Source organism: Zalophus californianus, chromosome 14 (assembly GCF_009762305.2).
Source record: "Zalophus californianus isolate mZalCal1 chromosome 14, mZalCal1.pri.v2, whole genome shotgun sequence".
In the NCBI taxonomy this organism is placed as follows: domain Eukaryota; kingdom Metazoa; phylum Chordata; class Mammalia; order Carnivora; family Otariidae; genus Zalophus; species Zalophus californianus.
The window spans coordinates 37,094,099-37,119,807 of NC_045608.1; the positions used below are offsets into that span (position 1 = coordinate 37,094,099).

The 25,709-nt window shown below is 41.4% G+C and overlaps 1 protein-coding gene across 1 annotated transcript in view; it reads left to right on the plus strand.

Annotated features, from left to right (window-relative positions):
* Positions 1 to 25,709, plus strand: part of LAMA1 (laminin subunit alpha 1) — a 170,026-nt gene that overhangs the window by 119,111 nt on the left and 25,206 nt on the right. Inside the window, exons 40-48 of the mRNA XM_027577194.2 lie at positions 1,504 to 1,639; positions 2,369 to 2,462; positions 11,194 to 11,310; positions 13,017 to 13,199; positions 13,845 to 13,999; positions 15,472 to 15,615; positions 16,532 to 16,665; positions 17,524 to 17,674; positions 18,425 to 18,549. Of these exons, the coding sequence (XP_027432995.2) occupies positions 1,504 to 1,639; positions 2,369 to 2,462; positions 11,194 to 11,310; positions 13,017 to 13,199; positions 13,845 to 13,999; positions 15,472 to 15,615; positions 16,532 to 16,665; positions 17,524 to 17,674; positions 18,425 to 18,549 (1,239 nt within the window). The remainder of the gene's footprint in view (positions 1 to 1,503; positions 1,640 to 2,368; positions 2,463 to 11,193; positions 11,311 to 13,016; positions 13,200 to 13,844; positions 14,000 to 15,471; positions 15,616 to 16,531; positions 16,666 to 17,523; positions 17,675 to 18,424; positions 18,550 to 25,709) is intronic.

The following is a 25,709-nucleotide window of genomic DNA, read 5'->3' on the forward strand; positions in this document are numbered from 1 at the left end:
GGCTTTATGCGTGGACGGAGGTTGTGGTTGCCCCAGCTGGAAGACACCATCCCCTTTATTTTCTACTTCTTGAAGGTCTACTATTGTCTTATAGTTACCTTAACATATGTTTTTAGCATTTGTTAAATATGTCCTCAACTTGTGACAAAGCGCTTCTAAATGAGAAGCATGACTTGAGGACAGTGGTTCTCAAACTTGTCTGCACTTTGGAATAAACTGGGGAACTTCAAAAATACTGCTTTTGTCACCTTGTCCTCCTCTTGCTCAAAGATTGTGACCCGGGCTTTGTCACATTTTTAAAGATCCCCATGTTATCTAATGTACAGCAAATGAAGGAACTAGTGTTTTGGCCTTATCAGAGATTCACACAATATTGGGAGTTAATTGGTAAATTTATTTCTTAAAAACTTACAGGTAGAAAAAGTCTGGACTCACTGGGTATCCGTGTGCTGCTCTGTGTTGTGTGTGTTTCGTGGGAGGGGAAAAATAAATATCTTTCCAATTTGAGGAATGCTGCCATAAAAGATTAGTTCACACAAGGAAAGCAATTAAAAACGATATAGGATAGAATGTTGCATAAATTGTGTTGCATGGAGCATTACCACCTACACATGCCATAGGAATCTGTAATAGAAAATGGAATTAGATACTCAGCTTCTCTCTTTTCATCAGCTTTCATTATTTCCCAAAAGAGAAAAAAAAATATTCTGCCTACATACATAGCTAAGACAAAACCCATATTACCTAGTACGAATAGTAAGAGCAATGTGGTATGCTACACAAAGTTAAATAACATTATTATCTTTTATTTATAAATCGCCAAATTTTGCCAATCAAGTAGTAACTGCTGGTGCCTGGTTTGGGAATCACTCAACTCGATAACCTTGGGGAGAAAATTGAGTGAGTTACTCAGCAGGCAAAGATGTGTCAATTGTCAGATTTCATTTTCAAGATAGAGTGAGCTGGATGAAATTGCACCATTACCAGTTAGCAAGTTCATAAGTGATTTGCCCACTTGTAAAAGTTGAAATTCAGATGATTGAAATATTATCTGATCTTCCTCCCAAACCTTTAGTGAATTTCATCAAATGGGTATATATCTTTTGAAGAACAAGATTCAGCATCCTTATATATGCTTAAGGAAGCTTTTTGAAAATTAGCAGGTGCGCAGCAGGAGAGATTACAGCCAAGGCAAACATGCAGTGGTACCCCAGACACACGCGGGGGTCTGAAAGAAATGAAAGAATGTTGGGGGCAGCTGGTGGAAACTGATGGATGGTTAAAACCATAGGAAACAGCAGTAGCCCCTTCTTCGGGTATTAATTAAACAGTGCTTCTGAGAGTTCTCGTGACGATGTAGCTACTGCTTTCAAGGATGACGGAGTCCCTATGTTGTTACTCCTTGAACTTTTCTAAGGGTGAGAAACCAGGAAGCTTTCAGGGATAGTGAGCAAGTTCCATTTAATTTGTGCTATAACGTCTGTAAATATGCTGCTTACACAGTGGCCTTGGCGGCGTTAGACACGTGTCCCTGAATGCCACCAGCGCAACCCACGTCCATTCCAACATTCGGAGCCTGATTGAAGAATCAGAGAAAGTGGCAAAAGATGCTCTCAAGACAGTGTCTATGGCGAGCCTGGTGAGAGCTGCCCCGGGGGCCACAGTGTATGCCTGCCTTTTCTAGGCACTGTGGGAGATTGTTCCAGAAGGTGCTGAGCAAAGACTCAGTGGCTTAAATTCATGCTTGTCAACATTCTCGTCTGGTGAGAGCTGTTTGGCTCTGTCATCATGTGATACAAGTTTTAATTTCTTAGGGTCATAGACACCTTTTTTTTTTTTTTTTTAAGATTTTACTTATTTATTAGAGCGCATGAGCTGGGTGAGGAGCAGAGGGAAAGGGAGACCCCTATCACAGGGCTTGACCTGGGATCATGACCTGAGCCAAAGTCAGCCACTGAACCCACTGAGCCACCCAGGCGCCCCTTAAGGTCATAAACACTTCTTTACGGAGACTAGGGACTGGTGATGTGGTCATGAGGAATATCTCACAGTTTCTTATAATGAAAGGATAATGCTTCTTGATATCTACTTGAGACATCTTCTCTTTGGAGAAATCTTCACTTAATGTCTGGGTTTTGTCTTTATGTATTTAAAAATGGTTTGTGTTCTTTCTCCTCAGCCATGAATTAGGACAATTTAAATTGTCCCTACCCATTACCTAGTGGACTCCCATGTTTGGAACTAGACCAGAGACTATTCTGATAGAATTGCTGTCCCTATCTCCAGCAGGAGTCCACCTGCCCCTCCTCCCACATCTGCTCCCCCCATCCCCCCACCATTGTCATGTTTAAAGTGTCCTGTTTTCCAGTTCTCAGTATCCCTCGTTTCTAATGGGAAAGTGGCTCTCCAGCGCAGTTCCAGATTTCTAAAAGAAGGCAAGAGCCTGAGCAGAAAGCATCAAGGTCAGTAAGTTTCTAGCTTGGACTGTATTGATAAGCAGAGTGAATAAGACTCTCTGAGCATACTGCTGGAACATTCTCCTTTCCTAGGGGAATCTGAACATGAACACTTCTTTGTCACAATGACATTCCAATTTCCTGTCATAGAAACATCATATTTAAATTTTTATTTTTGAATTTTTATTTTAGTGTCCTCTCTTAATGTGCGGGCACCTCTAATCTTCCAAAGACTCATTAAGCCTTCTTTGGTAACTGAATCCTCCACACATGGCTTTAGCTCATGGGCTGTCAGTGTTTCACAGTGTGTGTCAAGTTCTCTTTGGTTTCACATGCTCCCCTATTCGTATCACACTGTTTCACAGTTTCTTGAAGAGTTGTATTATATGTGATGCATTTCTTTTGCCAGTGTTGCCAAACAGGGCTAATATAATGTTAAACTCATGGTAACTTCTCATTAAATCATTATTGACTTAAATCATAATAGATCTATCATTTTTTCAAGAAATCCCAATGCAGTGAGTTCTTCCTGAAGGGTTCAGTAAGCAGTGATTTCACATATGTAAGGGCTGTACGGTAAACACAACACAAAATGGCAGTAGGAATCTGTTGTGTGAGAAAAACATACACTTTTCTTTTTTTTTTTTTTTTTTTTAATTTTTTATTGTTATGTTAATCACCATATATTACATCATTAGTTTTTGGTGCAGTGTTCCATGATTCATTGTTTGTTCATAACACCCAGTGCTCCATGCAGAACGTGCCCTCCTCAATACCCATCACCAGGCTAACCCATCCCCCTACCCCCCTCCCCTCTAGAACCCTCAGTTTGTTTTTCAGAGTCCATCATCTCTCATGGTTCGTCTCCCCCTCTGACATACTCCCCTTTTCTTCCTCTCCTGTTATCTTCTTCTTTTTCTTTTTTCTTAAAATATGTTGCATTATTTGTTTCAGAAGTACAGATCTGTGATTCAACAGTCTTGCACAATTCACAGCGCTCACCGTAGCACATACCCTCCCCAATATCTATCATCCAGCCACCCCATCCCTCCCACCCCCAACCACTCCAGTAACACTCAGTTTCTTTCCTGAGATTAAGAATTCCTCATATCAGTGAGGTCATGTGATACATGTCTTTCTCTGATTGACTTATTTCACTCAGCATAACACCCTCCAGTTCCATCCACGTCGTTGCAAATGGCAAGATCTCATTCCTTTTGATGGCTGCATAATATTCCATTGTGTATATATACCACATCTTCTTTATCCATTCATCTGTCGATGGGCATCTTGGCTCTTTCCACAGTTTGGCTATGGTGGACATTGCTGCTATAAACATTGGGGTACATGTACCCCTTCGGGTCCCTACATTTGTATCTTTGTGGTAAATACCCAGTAGTGCAATTGCTGGATCGAACGGTAGCTCTAATTTCAACTGTTTGAGGAACCTCCATACTGTTTTCCAGAGGGGTTGCACCAGCTTGCATTCCCACCAACAGTGTAGGAGGGTTCCCCTTTCTCCACATCCCCGCCAACATCTGTCGTTCCCTGACTTGTTAATTTTAGCCATTCTGACGGGTGTGAGGTGGTATCTCATTGAGGTTTTGATTTGGATTTCCCTGATGCCAAGCGATGTTGAGCACTTTTTCATGTGCCTGTTGGCCATTTGGATGTCTTCTTTGGAGAAATGTCTGTTCATGTCTTCTGCCCATTTCTTGATTGGATTATTTGTTCTTTGAGTGTTGAGTTTGATAAGTTCTTTATAGATTTTGGATACTAGCCCTTTATCTGATACGTCATTTGCAAATATTTTCTCCCATTCTGTCGGTTGTCTTTTGGTTTTGTGGACTGTTTCTTTTGCTGTGCAGAAGCTTTTTATCTTGATGAAATCCCAATAGTTCATTTTTGCCCTGGCTTCCCGTGCCTTTGGCGATGTTTCTAGGAAGAAGTTGCTGCGGCTAAGGTCGAAAAGGTTGCTACCTGTGTTCTCCTTTAGGATTTGGATGGACTCCTGTCTCACGTTTAAGTCTTTCAACCATTTGGAGTCTATTTTTGTGTGTGGTGTAAGGAAATGGTCCAGTTTCATTCTTCTGCATGTGGCTGTCCAATTTTCCCAACACCATTTGTTGAAGAGACTGTCTTTTTGCCATTGGACATTCTTTCCTGCTTTGTCAAAAATAAGTTGACCATAGAGTTGAGGGTCCATTTCTGGGCTCTCAATTCTGTTCCATTGATCTATGTGTCTGTTTTTGTGCCAGTACCATACTGTCTTGATGATGACAGCTTTGTAATAGAGCTGGAAGTCCGGAATTGTGATGCCACCAGCTTTGCTTTTCTTTTTCAGTATTCCTCTGGCTATTCTGGGTCTCTTCTGGTTCCATACAAATTTTAGGATTATTTGTTCCATTTCTTTGAAAAAAGTGGATGGTATTTTGATGGGGATTGCATTGAATGTGTAGATTGCTCTAGGTAGCATTGACATCTTCACAATGTTGATTCTCCCAATCCATGAGCATGGAACGTTTTTCCATTTCTTTGTGTCTTCTTCAATTTCTTTCCTGAGTATTTTATAGTTTTCTGAGTACAGATCCTTTGCCTCTTTGGTTAGATTTATTCCTAGGTATCTAATGGTTTTGGGTGCAATTGTAAATGGGATAGACTCCTTGATTTGTCTCTCTTCTGTCTTGTTGTTGGTGTATAGGAATGCCACTGATTTCTGTGCATTGATTTTATATCCTGCTACTTTACTGAATTCCTGTATGAGTTCTAGCAGTTTTGGGGTGGAGTCTTTTGGGTTTTCCACATACAGTATCATATCATCTGCAAAGAGTGAGAGTTTGACTTCCTCTTTGCCGATTTGGATGCCTTTGATTTCTTTTTGTTGTCTGATTGCTGTGGCTAGGACTTCTAATACTATGTTGAATAGCAGTGGTGAGAGTGGACATCCCTGTCGCGTTCCTGACCTTAGGGGAAAAGCTCTCAGCCTTTCCCCATTGAGAATGATATTCGCTGTAGGTTTTTCGTAGATGGCTTTTATGATATTGAGGTATGTACCCTCTATCCCTATACTCTGAAGAGTTTTGATCAAGAAAGGATGTTGTACTTTGTCAAATGCTTTTTCTGCATCTATTGAGAGGATCATATGATTCTTGTTCTTTCTTTTGTTAATGTATTGTATCACGTTGATTGATTTGCGGATGTTGAACCAGCCTTGCAGCCCAGGAATAAATCCCACTTGATCGTGGTGAATAATCCTTTTAATGTACTGTTGGATCCTATTGGCTAGTATTTTGGTGAGAATTTTTGCATCCATGTTCATCAAGGATATTGGTCTGTAATTCTCTTTTTTGATGGGGTCTTTGTCTGGTTTTGGGATCAAGGTAATGCTGGCCTCATAAAATGAGTTTGGAAGTTTCCCTTCCATTTCTATTTTTTGGAACAGTTTCAGGAGAATAGGTATTAATTCTTCTTGAAATGTCTGATAGAATTCCCCTGGGAAGCCATCTGGCCCTGGGCTTTTGTTTCTTGGGAGATTTTTGATGACTGTTTCAATTTCCGTAGTGGTTATAGGTCTGTTCAGGTTTTCTATTTCTTCCTGGTTCAATTTTGGTAGTTGATACATCTCTAGGAATGCACCCATTTCTTCCAGGTTATCTAATTTGCTGGCATAGAGTTGCTCATAATATGTTCTTATAATTGTTTGTATTTCTTTGGTGTTGCTTGTGATCTCTCCTCTTTCATTCATGATTTTGTTGATTTGGGTCATTTCTCTTTTCTTTTTGATCAGTCTGGCCAGGGGTTTATCAATCTTGTTAATTCTTTCAAAGAACCAGCTCCTAGTTTCGTTGATCTGTTCTACTGTTCTTTTGGTTTCTAGTTCATTGATTTCTGCTCTGATCTTTATGATTTCTCTTCTCCTGCTGGGTTTAGGCTTTCTTTGCTGTTCTTTCTCCAGCTCCTTTAGATGTAGGGTTAGGTTGTGTATTTGAGACCTTTCTTGTTTCTTGAGAAAGGCTTGTATTGCTATATACTTTCCTCTCAGGACTGCCTTTGCTGTATCCCAAAGATTTTGAACAGTTGTGTTTTCATTTTCATTGGTTTCCATGAATTTTTTTAATTCTTCTTTAATTTCTTGGTTGACCCATTCATTCTTTAGTAGGATGCTCTTTAGCCTCCATGTATTTGAGTTCTTTCCGACTTTCCTCTTGTGGTTGAGTTCTAGTTTCAAAGCATTGTGGTCTGAAAATATGCAGGGAATGATCCCAATCTTTTGGTACCGATTGAGACCTGATTTGTGACCTAGGATGTGATCAATTCTGGAGAATGTTCCATGGGCACTAGAGAAGAATGTGTATTCCGTTGCTTTGGGATGGAATGTTCTGAATATGTCTGTGAAGTCCATTTGGTCCAGTGTGTCATTTAATATCTTTATTTCCTTGTTGATCTTTTGCTTAGATGATCTGTCCATTTCAGTCAGGGGGGTGTTAAAATCCCCCACTATTATTGTATTGTTGTCAATGTGTTTCTTTGCTTTTGTTATTAATTGGCTTATATAATTGGCTGCTCCCATGTTCGGGGCATAGATATTTACAATTGTTAGATCTTCTTGTTGGATAGACCCTTTAAGTAGGATATAGTGTCCTTCCTCATCTCTTATTACAGTCTTTGTTTTAAAATCTAGTTTGTCTGATATAAGGATTGCCACCCCAGCTTTCTTTTGGTGTCCATTAGCATGGTAAATGGTTTTCCACCCCCTCACTTTCAATCTGGGGGTGTCTTTGGGTGTAAAATGAGTCTCTTGCAGACAGCATATTGACGGGTCTTGTTTTTTAATCCAATCTGATAGCCTGTGTCTTTTGATTGGGGCATTTAGCCCATTTACATTCAGGGTAACTATTGAAAGGTATGAATTTACTGCCATTGTATTACCTGTAAGGTGACTGTTAACTGTCTGTTGTCTGTGTTCGTTTCTGCTCTTTGCTGCTTTTAGGTTCTCTCTTTGCTTAGAGGACCCCTCTCAATATTTCTTGGAGGGCTGGTTTCGTGTTTGCAAATTCTTTTAGTTTTTGTTTGTTCTGGAAGCTTTTGATCTCTCCTTCTATTTTCAATGATAGCCTAGCTGGATATAGTATTCTTGGCTGCATATTTTTCTCGTTTAGTGCTCTGAAGATATCTTGCCAGTCCTTTCTGGCCTGCCAGGTCTCTGTGGATAGGTCTGTTGCCAATCTAATGTTTCTACCATTGTAGGTTACATATCTCTTCTCCCGAGCTGCTTTCAGGATTTTCTCTTTGTCTCTGAGACTCGTAAGTTTTACTATTAGATGTCGGGGTGTTGACCTATTTTTATTGATTTTGAGAGGGGTTCTCTGTGCCTCCTGGATTTTAATGCCTGTTTCCTTCCTCACATTAGGGAAGTTCTCTGCTATAATTTGCTCCAATATACCTTCTGCCCCTCTCTCTCTCTCTTCTTCTTCTGGGATCCCAATTATTCTAATGTTGTTTCGTCTTATCGTATCACTTATCTCTCGAATTCTGCCCTCGTGATCCTGTAGTTGTTTCTCTCTCTTTTTCTCAGCCTCTTTATTTTCTATCATTTGGTCTTCTATATCGCTGATTCTCTCTTCTGCCTCATTTATCCTAGCATTTAGTGCCCCCATTTTTGATTGCACCTCATCAATAGCCTTTTTGATTTCGATTTGGTTAGATTTTAGTTCTTTTATTTCTCCAGAAAGGGTTTCTCTAATAACTTCCACGCTTTTTTCAAGCCCAGCTAGTATCTTTAAAGTCATGATTCTGAACTCTAGGTCCGACATCGTACTAATGTCCGTATTGAGTAGGTCCCTGGCTGACGGTACTACCTCTTGTTCTTTTTGCTGAGGTGATTTCTTTCGTCTTGTCATTTTGTCCAGAGGAGAATAGATGAATGAGAGAACAAAAGGCTAACAGGTTTACTACGTCCCCAGCAAATATACTGTATACAAATCAGAAAAGACCCGAAACCAGGGGAAAAGAAAGGGAAAGAAAGAAAAAAGAAAGAGAAAAAGAAAAAAAAAAGAAAAAAAAGATAAAAACAAAAACAAAACAATTCAAAAAAGGCAGAATATGATCAAATATGATCAGGCTAGTGCATAGATCAGTGCCACACACTAGATTTTGGGCGTATTTTGGTCTGTTAGAAAAAAGTGCCTCCTAAAATTTTAAAGGAAGAAAGACATATATGTACAAAATAAGGGTTTATACAATGAAGGGATGGAAGATGACTGTAAAGATGAAAATTATAAAAGATTTTATAAAAGGACTTGGTAAGATAAGTTGTTTGAAAAAAGAAAGAAGATTTAAGGAAAAAAAAAAAAAAAAGGAAAAAGGGAGAGAATGTGATCAGGCAGGAGACTAGAACAAAGCCATACACTAGTGATTTAGGGTATATTTTGATCTGTTAGAAGAAACTGTACCTCAAAATTTTAAAGAGAGAACAACTTATATATATATGCCAAAAACAAGGATAACTACTATGAAGGGATAAAATATGACTCTAAAAATGAAAAAAAAAAATGTTTTTTTTTTTAAAAAAAAGGGATTTATAAGATGTTGGTTGAAAAAGGGAAAAAGAAAAATAAAAAAAAGTCAACAAAAATTAACTTTGATGAAATAATGAATCATGGTAAAAAAAAAAAAAAAAAAAAAAAAAAGCCATGAATCTATGTGCAGTATTCCCCTAGCGCTGGAGTTCTCCTATTCTCCTTGATCGATCAACTTGGTCTTGGCTTGCTGGCTGTTTGTGTTGATCTTCTGGGGGAGGGGCCTGTTGCTGTGGTTTCCAAATGTCTTTGCCGGAGGCGGAATTGCCCCGCCCTTGTCGGTCCGGGCTAAGGAAGCTGCTCCAGTTTGCTCTCAGGAGCTTTTGTTCCCTGCAAGCTCTCGGCACAGCTTTGGAGGACCAGGGCGAAAATGGCGGCCTCCCAGTCTCCGCCCGGAGGAGCCGAGAACTCAGGGCCCCACTCCTCAGTGCGCCCCCAGAGAAAAGCAGTCACTCCCGTGTCCCCGGTCTCCGGCCGCTCTCCATGCTCACCCGGCCTGTGATCGAGCGTTGCTATCTCTGGCACCCGACCCCGCTCGGAGTCTCCAAACCCAGCAGATCCCTGCAGTGCGTTCCCGCACCGCTCCTCCCCGGGAAGGAAGGGGAGTCTCCCCGGATCTGCTGCTTGTTGGGTCCTTGCTGGGGGAGCCGTGCCCCGACTGGGCCGCAGATCACAGTTTATGGCAACCCCGAGCTGAGAGCCCGCGACTCTGCTCCGTATCTGCAGCCGGCTTCCCCGCCCCGACACCTGGGAGCTCTGCCGCACTCAGGCACCCCCGGTCTCTCTGTGACCCCAAGGGTCCTGAGACCACACTGTCCCGGGAGGATTCCACCCCCCGCTTAGCCACTGCAGCGACGTCCCTCCGCCGAGCCAACTTTTAAAAGGTCCGATTTTGTGCTCCGCGGCTCTAGCACTTGCCAGAAGCGGCCGGCGGAGGCCCCTCCCCCGCCGTTTATCCTCCCGAATATCGCCTCGGATTCACTTCTCCGCACGTCCTACCTTCCAGTAAGTGGTCGCTTCTCTGTTCAGAGAGTTGTTGCTACTCTCCTGTTCGATCTCCTGTTGAGTTCGTAGGTGTTCAGAATGGTTTGATCCCTATTCAGCTGAATTCCTGAGACCAGACAAAATCTAGGTCTCCTACTCCTCCGCCATCTTGCTCCGCCCCCTCCCATACACTTTTCACCTTAATGTATTCTAATCAAAAATATCAAGTCCCTTTCTGTAGGAGTAGACAGGCCTATAAACCAAGCCCCCACCCCTCCAAGAACACTTCCTTGCCTGTACTGGATCCTCCCATAGCTGTTTGAGCCAAGGGCCCATATGTGTGCATAGTTTTTGTTTCTCTGTGAGTGACACAATTTAAATTTTATGTCATCATCTTACGGAATAGAAAGTCCCTCACACTTGATCGTAAAGCAGATGAAACACAAACTCTAGCATCGGTGTTGATGGGCTGTGGTTTCAGCTTACACGGTGAAAGGTGTGTCAGAGGCCACCAAATAGTGAACTTTCTGGCAATTAAAATTTTAGAACCGTCGTGTTCATCAGGTATTTTATCCATAATTCATTTTTAACCATGTGTCCAGCATTGAGATGTGTGTATTATGAACAGAAATATTAAAAGTAAAAGCTTTGATCCCACAGCTTTGATCAGACTTGAAGGAGGCTGAGTTGAGCATGTGTCCTGCCATGAGAGGATGGGGGAGGGGAGGGGCCCTGGTTGGGGAAGCCCGGGGTGGGGGAGCGGGGCGCACGGGGGAAGATTCCTGGGCAGGACAACCTTTGGGGTTTTACAACCCAGAGAAGAGAGGTGGACAAGATTTAGGTGTAGGCAGGACGTTAGAGAATGATTAAGACTGAGGGATTTAAACACAAGTCTTCACCTGAGCTCTAAATTAAATTGGACATGCAATTCAAGAAGAGATATTTGGGAGAAGGGCAACAAGTGAAATAGGAAAAATGATCAAGCAAGCTAAAAACATTCTTCATTTCTATAATGAGTGGTGCTAAGTCTTATTGGAAAAATTTCAATATTGGGGGGGGTGTCTGTAGAAAGCTGTTGATTCTGTAGATGGGTCAGAGTGATGAAGGAACCTGTTGCCTAAGCAACTTTTGAGTAGGTTATCCTCAAAGAGGACAATTTCCCCCCCTTTAAATAGGTATCACATTGAAACTGAGTGAATTGAAAAATACAGCAAACAGATTTCAAGAGAATGCTGATACAATTACTAGGCGGACCAATGAATCACTCTTAATACTCAGAACAATTCCTGGAGGTAAGTGGAAAGGGGGTTCTTGATTTAATTAATGTTTGCTCATTGTAAAGCCATTACACAGGAGTGGAAGGAAGTCCTGCTGCGAGTCTGATTAACAGCCCTCGCTCAAAATCGAGACCAAGATGGATAGAGTCTTTACTCACAGAGGAGTATGATTTGGAAGTGAAGATAACTATTTTTTAAGTAACTCCAGAACACCTGCATTGGAATGCTAGAATCATACTCTGAAAAGCAGAACCTTGGGAGACTTGATGCTACCCCATGAATTACTTTCTTTTAAAATGCCTTGACACATCCCTTCAATGAAAGGGTCATTCGAAGATGTCAGCAAGAAGCCGAATGTTCCTGTCTTAAGGGAAAATGCTAGATTCATTATAAATGGGGGCAATTAAAGAACTCTTGCTTGGTGATCTTCCTTCATGAGGCAATATAAAGCATTCTAAAATAAGTTCAGAAATCACTTTAATATTGATGGGTTGGAAATGTGCTATTCATTACAATCTGAAATAGGATAATTATTTTAAAGTATAATACAAATGAGTCCAGCCGCACTGCATCATTTACATCCCCTCGACCTTCTCTTCTTTTCTTAATAAGCCTTATAAGATGCCCTAACAACTCCAAAGTTCTTTCTGTGGATTCACCGGTGAACATGTAAACCACGTAGGGGAGCTGGGCTTGGGGCACTTTGTACTGACTTCTAACCTTAAATCATGGGCACATTTTCTGACCTGGAAGTTTCTTTTCTTTCTTTCTTTTTTTTTTTTAAGGACACATGATGTATGTTGGTTAAATAGTTAAAAGTACCTTTTTAGGGGCGCCTGGGTGGCTCAGTCAGTTAAGCATCCAACTCTTGATTTCAGCTCAGGTCATGATCTCAGGATTGTGAGATCGAGCCCCGTGTCAGGCTCCTTACTGGGCATAGAGCCTGCTTAAGATTCTCTCCACCCCTCCCCACACAACCTCCCCCCTTAAAAACAACAACAACAACAAAAAAAAACACCTTTTTATTTGGAAGTAATTTCAAACTCGCAGAAAAGTTGCTCCAAGAGTAAAAAGAAACCTGTAGACTCTTTATCCAGCTTCTTCTAGTGTTTGTTTTTGTCCTGTTTGTGATTGGATATTTTGAACATGAATACTGGTGCCTTTAAAAAAAAAATCATCACCCAGATTTTTTAAAATAACTGAATTCCACTTTATCCATAGTGGCCATTTAGTCTTTATTCTGTTCCGTCTAGCAGTCAGCTGACGTTGTGGGCAAATACCACTTCCTCTAGCCTACGACATGCCCATCTTTCCTACAAATTTAAATTCCCCAACCTTCTTATCCACACACGGACTGATTTGAATAAGGTATTTAATGAATATGAGAAGGGAGTGATAGAAGGAAGACCAAATAAAGAAGTTTAGCTTATTAACATCTAAGACCCTGAGAACATGGCGATTAGCAGTTGATCTCACTGAGTATTGAAATTTCAATACAGAGGATTGTTACCAAAACTATTTCATTTGTCCCTAAGAGGGAGCAGTAAGGCATAGGACATGCAGTGTTACTACTGCCATTAAAAACCAGAAGCCCCATTTTGTGCTCAGCAGCCCATAAGAAATATTGTACATGTTTCCATGAGAAGTTACATTTATTGTGGTTTATGGTTTTCCCCATATATGATCACACGGGTGCATGCTTGCATTTAAATTTATTTCAGGTGTCAGAGACAGAGGAACCAAAGTCAAAGAGCTGGCCACATCTGCAAATCAGAGCGCAGCAAGCACTCTAAAGAATGTCGTGGGATTGAGCCAGAAGCTGCTGAATACATCCACTGACCTGTCCAGGGTTAACGCCACCTTACGAGAAACCAACAGACTTCTCCAGGACTCCTCAATGACCGGTACGTCCCAGTCTCCCTTCCCAGTGGGGAAGTCCGTGTTGTGAGATTTTCAACTGACCCAGTGTACCATGGAGTCTTGTTGACAAACAGCATCCCTAAGGAATAAAAATGCACTGATGTCGAGATTTGCATTTATAAAGCAAGAGAAGGGCCTTGGGTAGGGCATGCTGCTGGCGCAATTTTCATATACAGTCGACCCTTGAACAACATCGGTTTCGATGGCACAGGTCCACTATACAGATTTTTTTTTGATAAATTTAATACAGAAAATGTATTTTCTTTATGATTTTCTTAATAGCATTTTCTTTTCTCTAGCTTTCTTCATTGTAAGAATACAGTATATAATGCATGTCACTTACAAACCGTGTTAATTGACTATTTACGTTGCTGGTAATGCTTGCAGCCAACAGTAGGCTATTCCTAGTGAAGTTTTGGGGGAGTCAGAAGTTACATGCAGCTTTGCGACTGCATGGGGGTTGAGTACCCCCACCCCTGAGTAGTACAAGAGTCAACTGTATTTACCAAAATTTCAAGGATCTGATCATTAGGATATTCTATTTTATTCAGTGCCTTGGTAATAATAAGTAATTCACTTCTCTTGTTTCCTCCCTGCCACCATCTTTCTTACCACCTGATACTTGGTAGCTCTGCTAGCTGGAAGAAGAGTGAAAGATGCAGAAATACAAGCCAGCCTTTTATTTGATCGGTTGAAGCCTCTGAAGATATTAGAAGAGAACCTGAACAGAAACCTATCAGAAATCAAACTGCTCATCAGCCAAGCGCGCAAGCAAGCAGCTTCTGTGAGTGTGGGCTCCTGTGGCTCTTGGGAGCTCGGCCCTCCCACAGTGGGGCCCTCAGTAACTCCCAGTCTCAGGGGGCTCCTACAGAGGGGACTGTCACGCCAGCCCCTGGACTTCTACTGAGTCAGCTCTTATCTCCCACATTTCTCACAGCCTTGTCTATAGTACTTTTAAATCTGTGTCAAGTATATTTACTTTGTGTGTGTGTGTGCGTGTGTATAGCCACTTATGACTTTTATTTATGGTGCCTATGCTTTGTCTAGAAAATACCTTCTCTCCTGCCCCAGAGAGTATATTTAAGTATACTTAAGTAGTCTCATTTTCTTTGTTTTTTGCTTCATTCAACCTGTTTCCAAACGTTAGCAAAGAGATCTCATGTCTTTATGGAGATTTATAATTGTAGCCTAGACTCACCAGTCCACAGCTATTAGCTCAGCCTCTGTAGAGCCCGTGGTCTAAGTGTTTCCATCCAAGGCTCGTTGGCCGAGTACGGCATTATCGCCATCATTTTACCAGCCCGGTGTCAGCAGTCCAAGTGTTCGTCAGAATGTGTGCGCACTATGAGCCTCGTCGTCCAGGAGTCTGGAGACACAGCCTATACACACACAAATGCTCACAAATCCAGGTCACTAAATGCATCGAACACTTGCCAGCTGGAAAAGTACAAGCTTGAGAAAATGTTTACGACCATCCATAGCGCATGGCATTGGTCATGCTCTAAAGGGGAGGCATTTCGGGGAAATAATACTTTCAAGAGAATATGCCGTTGACACGCTGCTGGGGATTTATAGAGGACAGATGTGACCTCTGGTCTCATGTTCATCTGCTTGAACCCTGCTAGCTAAGAAAAAGCAGTTCTGGAGCCTTCCACTCCCCCTCCCCCGAGTGGCCTCAATATTGGAAAATGGCTGTCGGTTGACATGAGTTTGGTTTCAATGAAAGTCACCAAATAAACTTTAGTAAGCCCCACAGACGTTTCTAAATGCTCTGATTAATACAAATGTATAATCTTTATAGCTAATATAAGAAATATATGCAACTACTTAGAGAAACGTGTAGTAAGTGCAAAAGTTGCTCTATAAATATTTTCTGGATGTATAAATAGATTATCCCTTCATGTATTTGACACATGATCATCAAATATCCTTCCTGTGTCAGATGTAAAGATTCCAAGGTGATCTGGATAAGCTCCTGGTCTTAAGGAATTAAGTTTCACATGAGCGAGACCGTTTCCTATGTAAAATACTCTTAAAACTTCAAGACGGACTTTTCCGTATTTAAGTAGTTCACCAAATAAAATAATTTTCATCACCGCCTGATCTCATGTTATGAGACACAAAGCATTATGCTTCCTCAGGAGAGGAAACCTGCCTACCAGTGAAAATTGGTTCTGGAACAGTACTTTTGACTTCCTGGCGTGCTGCCAACGTGTGTCACTGAGTGATTAGGACACTTCCTCTTTCCTTTCACAGATTAAAGTCGCCGTGTCTGCAGACAGAGACTGTATCCGGGCCTACCAGCCTCCAATTTCTTCTGCTAACTATAACACCTTAAGGCTAAATGTTAAGACAAATGAACCCGATAACCTTCTCTTCTACCTCGGGAGCAGCACCAATGTGCGTATGGACTGTAGAAAGCAAAAATGACTCTCTCCTGAGCATGTTATAGTTTCTGAATTGGCAGGGGTTTTTTGATGGAAAAAAAGCAGAGGGCCTTGGTGAAATCACTAATACTTCTAAGGGAACTAAGCTTTTGCTAAACTAGTGGCATTAGATTACAAACGAGGACCATGCTATTGAGGAGAGGGTCGTCCCTCTGCCATCGCAATTGCTAGCTGTGGGGTAGCCTTTCCTAATGTCTTCTGTAGCCTCTTCAGCCACCGAGAGTAGCCATGGGTGTGTAAAGTGGATCTCGGTGGTTGTTATCAGGAGTGGAGGTGTGCACTCTGACGGGCGTATCAGAATTATCCAGCTTCACCCAGGCTCCTCCACCCAGTGAGATTCTGGTGGTTCCCAGAGGGGCAAGTCCCCTGTGGAAACCACTGATTCCTTTGGCTGCCAGTGGGAATGGGTCAGAACCCCTGGGGGTGTGAGAGCAGAAAATATTACCAAGCACAAATTCTGAAACGTCTTCGTGGGAGCTAAGGCGCAGAACACATGCCTTATGTGTGTTATCCCTGATGTGGGATCTCATGGCTCCTGCCTTATTACGTATTTCACGTTCACTCACTGCCTTTTCAGACTGGGCAAACAAGTTGAGTGCCTTCCCTCATATTCCCTGTAGGCTACTGGTGACCCCCAGTAAGTGTTCCTGGGGAACTTTCTGGAAGGCACTAATATCCAACAATGGCTTAATGGTCTCCAGTACTGAGGCATGCTCCAGTTCCAGGGAGGGGAGCATTTAAAGACAAAAGACAATTTTTTGTTTTTTAAGAATAGAGAAAATGCTCCAGGAGCTCATTCTTTAACATGTTTTGGTAGTCGTGCAAACAGTCGGCACGTAAACTCATCCCAGCTCATGCCCGCACCCCAGTCTGATTTCTTGGCAGTGGAGATGCGGCGAGGGAAGGTGGCCTTTCTCTGGGATATGGGCTCCGGGTCAACGCGGTTGGAATTTCCAGACTTCCCGATTGACAACAACAAATGGCACAGTATCTATGTAACCAGGTAGTAGAGAAAGTTCTCTCCAAGTGTCTCTTTTTTTAAAGCTGTATCTTATAAGTTTGCAACATGTTTGTCACATCATATAATAGTCTTTGAAACTTTGGGGAAGTCAGATTATAGTAAAAGGATAGTTGGTTTAGATTAACTCTAGAAATAAGGGCTTTTTTTTTTTTCCTTATTACAGAAGAAATAAACTTTGTCACCAAAATCAACAATCAAAAGAAGAAAAAAGATAAAAATTTGTTACCTTTAGAATGTTAGGTCTAAAGCTGAGGCGGCCATCCCAGTAAATTGTGTTCTCCCCAGTAGAGGGGAATGAGAAGCAACACAGTAGAAATCCCACATGGCAGGTGTGGTATGTGCATAGAAGAGAAAGAAGGCAAGGATCCAAAATTCAGACACAAAGCAAAATTCTTCCTTGTAAAGCCTCTCTCTAGTGGTAACTCCTTTTAAGCAGGTTTAGGTATATCTTTTTACTTTTCCATAACACTATGGTTTGTTGTTGCTGGAAATTCTTGTCTTTTGCTTCGTTATTTATGGAAATGAAGTAATACTGAAGGCAGTAGACTGCTTCAAATAGAGTTAACTCATTATTTGTAACTGGTTTAAGCAAGGAGGTAGCACGATGCAATTTATGATTTAGAAGACCTTCTCCACAAGGCTTTGCGAGTAAACTGGGGGCGGGGTGGGCAAGATTGGAAGAGGGCGATCAGTGACGGCGGGGGGGGGGGGGGCGGCGGGTGCCCGCCGCAGGGAACATGGGCAGAAGCAGCTGGAGGCTGCCTAGAAACAGATGTGTACATACACTGACAGACTCGGAATTCTGAAAGTGTTCTTTTTGCAATTCTTTGTGACCCTTAGATTTGGAAACATCGGTTCATTGAGTGTAAAGGAAATGAGCGCAACTCAAAAGCCACCAACAAAAACAAGTAAATCCCCTGGAACAGCGAATGTTCTGGATATAAACAACTCAACGCTCATGTTTGTTGGAGGGCTTGGAGGACAGATCAAGGTAACTTTCCAGATGTTCATCTGAACAGGACTGACAGGCTGCTTTTACCTAAAACTAGTGCGCTTAAATTATTGAACATATCCCAGGTAGATGAATATTTCTGGTTCCTATCATTTTGCTTAATGACAGTAAATTTGCAGAGTTGGGCTGGTTTTATAAAGCAAAGGATCCTGTCAAATAAAGATCGTAAATGGAAAAGAAGCCAATGGTCCATTTTGCTATTTGAGTTTCTTTTCTAGGACTGAAACAGGAAATTCAGTATTCTGCATTCATTTCTGTAATTTCTCTTATTGCTATTCTGACTCCAGCGGTAGGATAATGGTAATTAGTGTTTAGCACCAGAGCCGGTGGGATTTATTTTATTATACCCATTATCCCCTTGCCGGATCAAGTTGAGTTACCTGGATTTGGTTTGGTGCTCTGAGAGTAAGGGTGTCAGTCCCAGCCAGGCCCTCACCACTGACCAACATGCTCTGAGCCTGTTTCCTCACCTGTAAAAGGGGCTTCTCTCCAGGGACCCTGGTAACCCAGGTGATCTTTCAGATCCTGTCTGGTTATCACTCGTTCTACGATTCCACTTAATAATTGGGAGGAAATCCAGTGATCACAACCCGGACATTTTTCTGGATGTTGTTTTCTCAGACTTTGGATGTTAAATTTGAGCTCCCAGGAAGGAGTTTTGTGTGCATGGAGAATGTATTCCTTTCCCCGATCCATGTGGGTTGTGTTTGTTTTGTTTGTTTGTATTAGAAGTCTCCCGCTGTGAAGGTTACTCATTTTAAAGGCTGCATGGGAGAGGCCTTCCTGAACGGACAGTCCATCGGCCTGTGGAACTATATTGAACGGGAGGGCAAGTGCCATGGCTGCTTTGGAAGGTAACGGGCCCCACAATTTACTACATGGTGTCATTCACATCCAAGAGCTGCTTAGAGAATTCACATGCCCATCACGGTGGCGCAGAGTTTGTCATGTCGGTCATGATAGGTCATTTACTAATAGGAGCATGGGCATCATTTTTAACCTTAATTTAAGAAGTAGTTTTCACTGTGTCTCGTATGCTTTCATCATGGATCATGCCACTGAGAAGCATCACACATCCTCTCAAACCACCTTCTGTCTCAGAGAGCCGCAGGGAAGTCTTGGGTAAATCACTGTACATCTTTATTTTGAAAATATCTCCAAGGATGAGGATGTTGTTTGTGCTGCTAGTTTTTATAGATAAGTACTTTCCCATTCTTAAATTCTAGAATCCTAGAAATTAAATGCCTTTGGCAATGGAGAACAACCACCTGACATCGTTTGGCAGATATTGATATATAATAGCAGGCATTTAATAATCTCACCAAGCTCAACAGCCCCCGTTTTACTTTCTAAAAAAATAACTGCAACCCCAGAAGTATACAAGACTCGTTTTCTAGCACTTTCATAATTAAGACAATAGATTGCCTCTGCCATTAGAGAAATGTAACATCTGATATAATTCTGTCATCTAATGGGCTGCTCTGTCCAGATAGATATCTGCAATTAACAGTGAGCTGTGTCAAGATCAGTTGAAAGGAATTCCCATTACATTTAGAAACGTGGGCAAGTTTTCATTTTGTTACTGTCAGATCTGTTTTCTCTTAGGGCTCATAGCTTGGGATTTTGTGGTTTGAGCCTTTTATTTGCTTCTTTACCTTGACTTTGCTTGCTTTCAAAGTCATGACTAGAAGCTTGGTTATTGGAGTCTTAAGACTGAAAAAAACATTAGCTTTGGGGTCTCAGTTTCTCAGGCTCCCTCTCCTACCAAATCCCTCTCAGTGACTTTGTAATACGTCACTTCACCTCATGGAGACTTGGCTGCTTCTTCCAGAAAAGGAAAATGAAAATCCTGTTGTCCTACCTCCCAACACTGGTGATGAGCACATATCATGATATATGTGAAAATACTCGATAAATTTGAGATACTGCACCAGTGTTCACCTCCGATCTTCCTGCAGTCACAGTCCGTTGCTTTTTAGGTGGACGTCTCAGAATTATTTGCTTGACAATAAGCGTGTGAAACCCAAGGTTTTGTAATTGGCAAGTGAGATCAAAAATGATAATGACACCAGCTCTAGAACTCTAGGAGCAGAGAACTCCCCATCACTTTTTCCTCTAGCTGTTTTTTTAGCGGGGAAGTTTCCCCAGCAATTTAGTGATTCTAACTTGAAAACTGTCCCAACCCCTGGACTCTGGGCCCCACATTGACCCCAGATCATGAATCTTACTTGTAGAAAGGAAAGTCTTAACAGAACTTGAAAATTTCTAATACGGAAAATGCCCCCCTACTTAACTGTTACAGTATCCCCAATTTCACCCATCATTTTCAGGGTTATTTTAAAACCTCTGGCCTTGAACCACAGCAATGAGGGAATTTAATGACTGCTAGCTCTTCTCCTCTTTTGTTGGAATGAGGAAGTCAATTGTCTATGTGGCCTTTCTTCTTCAAAGAGAAGAAAAACCTCCCACCACATGTCCAACCCCCAGGACCCCCCGGCGGAACGTGAAGGTTGCTACAGACCGAGAGGAGAGAATAGCAGGTGCTTCCATCCTCCTGACCCTATTCCTGGAACTGGCTTTTTTGGTAGAGGGCTGACCACCCAGCTGAACCTTAGGGCCAGACTGACTCCTTAGCTCAATCAAAAGTTTAATTAAATGTTTTTCTGGGTACTGAACAAATCAGCTGGCTATCCTTACATTGACTACTGTATCTAAAGTATGTTTTTTATTTTTTTATTTATTTTTTTTTTAATTTTTTATTGTTATGTTAATCACCATATATTACATCATTAGTTTTTGGTGCAGTGTTCCATGATTCATTGTTTGTTCATAACACCCAGTGCTCCATGCAGAACGTGCCCTCCTCAATACCCATCACCAGGCTAACCCATCCCCCTACCCCCCTCCCCTCTAGAACCCTCAGTTTGTTTTTCAGAGTCCATCATCTCTCATGGTTCGTCTCCCCCTCTGACATACTCCCCTTTTCTTCCTCTCCTGTTATCTTCTTCTTTTTCTTTTTTCTTAAAATATGTTGCGTTATTTGTTTCCGAAGTACAGATCTGTGATTCAACAGTCTTGCACAATTCACAGCGCTCACCATAGCACATACCCTCCCCAATATCTATCACCCAGCCACCCCATCCCTCACACCCCCAACCACTCCAGTAACACTCAGTTTCTTTCCTGAGATTAAGAATTCCTCATATCAGTGAGGTCATGTGATACATGTCTTTCTCTGATTGACTTATTTCACTCAGCATAACACCCTCCAGTTCCATCCACGTCGTTGCAAATGGCAAGATCTCATTCCTTTTGATGGCTGCATAATATTCCATTGTGTATATATACCACTTCTTCTTTATCCATTCATCTGTCGATGGGCATCTTGGCTCTTTCCACAGTTTGGCTATGGTGGACATTGCTGCTATAAACATTGGGGTACACGTACCCCTTCGGGTCCCTACATTTGTATCTTTGTGGTAAATACCCAGTAGTGCAATTGCTGGATCGAACGGTAGCTCTAATTTCAACTGTTTGAGGAATCTCCATACTGTTTTCCAGAGGGGTTGCACCAGCTTGCATTCCCACCAACAGTGTAGGAGGGTTCCCCTTTCTCCACATCCCCGCCAACATCTGTCGTTCCCTGACTTGTTAATTTTAGCCATTCTGACGGGTGTGAGGTGGTATCTCATTGAGGTTTTGATTTGGATTTCCCTGATGCCAAGCGATGTTGAGCACTTTTTCATGTGCCTGTTGGCCATTTGGATGTCTTCTTTGGAGAAATGTCTGTTCATGTCTTCTGCCCATTTCTTGATTGGATTATTTGTTCTTTGGGTGTTGAGTTTGATAAGTTCTTTATAGATTTTGGATACTAGCCCTTTATCTGATATGTCATTTGCGAATATTTTCTCCCATTCTGTCGGTTTTCTTTTGGTTTTGTGGACTGTTTCTTTTGCTGTGCAGAAGCTTTTTATCTTGATGAAATCCCAATAGTTCATTTTTGCCCTGGCTTCCCGTGCCTTTGGCGATGTTTCTAGGAAGAAGTTGCTGCGGCTAAGGTCAAAAAGGTTGCTACCTGTGTTCTCCTTTAGGATTTGGATGGACTCCTGTCTCACGTTTAGGTCTTTCAACCATTTGGAGTCTATTTTTGTGTGTGGTGTAAGGAAATGGTCCAGTTTCATTCTTCTGCATGTGGCTGTCCAATTTTCCCAACACCATTTGTTGAAGAGACTGTCTTTTTGCCATTGGACATTCTTTCCTGCTTTGTCAAAAATAAGTTGACCATAGAGTTGAGGGTCCATTTCTGGGCTCTCGATTCTGTTCCATTGATCTATGTGTCTGTTTTTGTGCCAGTACCATACTGTCTTGATGATGACAGCTTTGTAATAGAGCTGGAAGTCCGGAATTGTGTTGCCGCCAGCTTTGCTTTTCTTTTTCAGTATTCCTCTGGCTATTCTGGGTCTCTTCTGGTTCCATACAAATTTTAGGATTATTTGTTCCATTTCTTTGAAAAAAGTGGATGGTATTTTGATGGGGATTGCATTGAATGTGTAGATTGCTCTAGGTAGCATTGACATCTTCACAATGTTGATTCTCCCAATCCATGAGCATGGAACGTTTTTCCACTTCTTTGTGTCTTCTTCAATTTCTTTCCTGAGTATTTTATAGTTTTCTGAGTACAGATCCTTTGCCTCTTTGGTTAGATTGATTCCTAGGTATCTAATGGTTTTGGGTGCAATTGTAAATGGGATAGACTCCTTGATTTGTCTCTCTTCTGTCTTGTTGTTGGTGTATAGGAATGCCACTGATTTCTGTGCATTGATTTTATATCCCGCTACTTTACTGAATTCCTGTATGAGTTCTAGCAGTTTTGGGGTGGAGTCTTTTGGGTTTTCCACATACAGTATCATATCATCTGCAAAGAGTGAGAGTTTGACTTCCTCTTTGCCGATTTGGATGCCTTTGATTTCTTTTTGTTGTCTGATTGCTGTGGCTAGGACTTCTAATACTATGTTGAATAGCAGTGGTGAGAGTGGACATCCCTGCCGCGTTCCTGACCTTAGGGGAAAAGCTCTCAGCCTTTCCCCATTGAGAATGATATTCGCTGTAGGTTTTTCATAGATGGCTTTTATGATATTGAGGTATGTACCCTCTATCCCTATACTCTGAAGAGTTTTGATCAAGAAAGGATGTTGTACTTTGTCAAATGCTTTTTCTGCATCTATTGAGAGGATCATATGATTCTTGTTCTTTCTTTTGTTAATGTATTGTATCACGTTGATTGATTTGCGGATGTTGAACCAGCCTTGCAGCCCAGGAATAAATCCCACTTGGTCGTGGTGAATAATCCTTTTAATGTACTGTTGGATCCTATTGGCTAGTATTTTGGTGAGAATTTTTGCATCCATGTTCATCAAGGATATTGGTCTGTAATTCTCTTTTTTGATGGGGTCTTTGTCTGGTTTTGGGATCAAGGTAATGCTGGCCTCATAAAATGAGTTTGGAAGTTTCCCTTCCATTTCTATTTTTTGGAACAGTTTCAGGAGAATAGGTATTAATTCTTCTTGAAATGTCTGATAGAATTCCCCTGGGAAGCCATCTGGCCCTGGGCTTTTGTTTCTTGGGAGATTTTTGATGACTGTTTCAATTTCCTTAGTGGTTATAGGTCTGTTCAGGTTTTCTATTTCTTCCTGGTTCAATTTTGGTAGTTGATACATCTCTAGGAATGCACCCATTTCTTCCAGGTTATCTAATTTGTTGGCATAGAGTTGCTCATAATATGTTCTTATAATTGTTTGTATTTCTTTGGTGTTGCTTGTGATCTCTCCTCTTTCATTCATGATTTTGTTGATTTGGGTCATTTCTCTTTTCTTTTTGATCAGTCTGGCCAGGGGTTTATCGATCTTGTTAATTCTTTCAAAGAACCAGCTCCTAGTTTCATTGATCTGTTCTACTGTTCTTTTGGTTTCTAGTTCATTGATTTCTGCTCTGATCTTTATGATTTCTCTTCTCCTGCTGGGTTTAGGCTTTCTTTGCTGTTCTTTCTCCAGCTCCTTTAGGTGTAGGGTTAGGTTGTGTATTTGAGACCTTTCTTGTTTCTTGAGAAAGGCTTGTATTGCTATATACTTTCCTCTCAGGACTGCCTTTGCTGTATCCCAAAGATTTTGAACAGTTGTGTTTTCATTTTCATTGGTTTCCATGAATTTTTTTAATTCTTCTTTAATTTCTTGGTTGACCCATTCATTCTTTAGTAGGATGCTCTTTAGCCTCCATGTATTTGAGTTCTTTCCGACTTTCCTCTTGTGGTTGAGTTCTAGTTTCAAAGCATTGTGGTCTGAAAATATGCAGGGAATGATCCCAATCTTTTGGTACCGATTGAGACCTGATTTGTGACCTAGGATGTGATCAATTCTGGAGAATGTTCCATGGGCACTAGAGAAGAATGTGTATTCTGTTGCTTTGGGATGGAATGTTCTGAATATGTCTGTGAAGTCCATTTGGTCCAGTGTGTCATTTAAAGTCTTTATTTCCTTGTTGATCTTTTGCTTAGATGATCTGTCCATTTCAGTCAGGGGGGTGTTAAAGTCCCCCACTATTATTGTATTGTTGTCAATGTGTTTCTTTGCTTTTGTTATTAATTGCCTTATATAATTGGCTGCTCCCATGTTCGGGGCATAGATATTTACAATTGTTAGATCTTCTTGTTGGATAGACCCTTTAAGTAGGATATAGTGTCCTTCCTCATCTCTTATTACAGTCTTTGTTTTAAAATCTAGTTTCTCTGATATAAGGATTGCCACCCCAGCTTTCTTTTGGTGTCCATTAGCATGGTAAATGGTTTTCCACCCCCTCACTTTCAATCTGGGGGTGTCTTTGGGTGTAAAATGAGTCTCTTGCAGACAGCATATTGATGGGTCTTGTTTTTTAATCCAATCTGATAGCCTGTGTCTTTTGATTGGGGCATTTAGCCCATTTACATTCAGGGTAACTATTGAAAGGTATGAATTTAGTGCCATTGTATTACCTGTAAGGTGACTGTTAACTGTCTGTTGTCTGTGTTCGTTTCTGCTCTTTGCTGTTTTTAGGTTCTCTCTTTGCTTAGAGGACCCCTCTCAATATTTCTTGGAGGGCTGGTTTCGTGTTTGCAAATTCCTTTAGTTTTTGTTTGTTCTGGAAGCTTTTTATCTCTCCTTCTATTTTCAATGATAGCCTAGCTGGATATAGTATTCTTGGCTGCATATTTTTCTCGTTTAGTGCTCTGAAGATATCTTGCCAGTCCTTTCTGGCCTGCCAGGTCTCTGTGGATAGGTCTGTTGCCAATCTAATGTTTCTACCATTGTAGGTTACATATCTCTTCTCCCGAGCTGCTTTCAGGATTTTCTCTTTGTCTCTGAGACTCGTAAGTTTTACTATTAGATGTCGGGGTGTTGACCTATTTTTATTGATTTTGAGAGGGGTTCTCTGTGCCTCCTGGATTTTAATGCCTGTTTCCTTCCTCACATTAGGGAAGTTCTCTGCTATAATTTGCTCCAATATACCTTCTGCCCCTCTCTCTCTCTCTTCTTCTTCTGGGATCCCAATTATTCTAATGTTGTTTCGTCTTATCGTATCACTTATCTCTCGAATTCTGCCCTCGTGATCCTGTAGTTGTTTCTCTCTCTTTTTCTCAGCCTCTTTATTTTCCATCATTTTGTCTTCTATATAGCTGATTCTCTCTTCTGCCTCATTTATCCTAGCATTTAGTGCCCCCATTTTTGATTGCACCTCATCAATAGCCTTTTTGATTTCGATTTGGTTAGATTTTAGTTCTTTTATTTCTCCAGAAAGGGTTTCTCTAATAACTTCCACGCTTTTTTCAAGCCCAGCTAGTATCTTTAAAGTCATGATTCTGAACTCTAGGTCCGACATCGTACTAATGTCCGTATTGAGTAGGTCCCTGGCTGACGGTACTACCTCTTGTTCTTTTTGCTGAGGTGATTTCTTTCGTCTTGTCATTTTGTCCAGAGGAGAATAG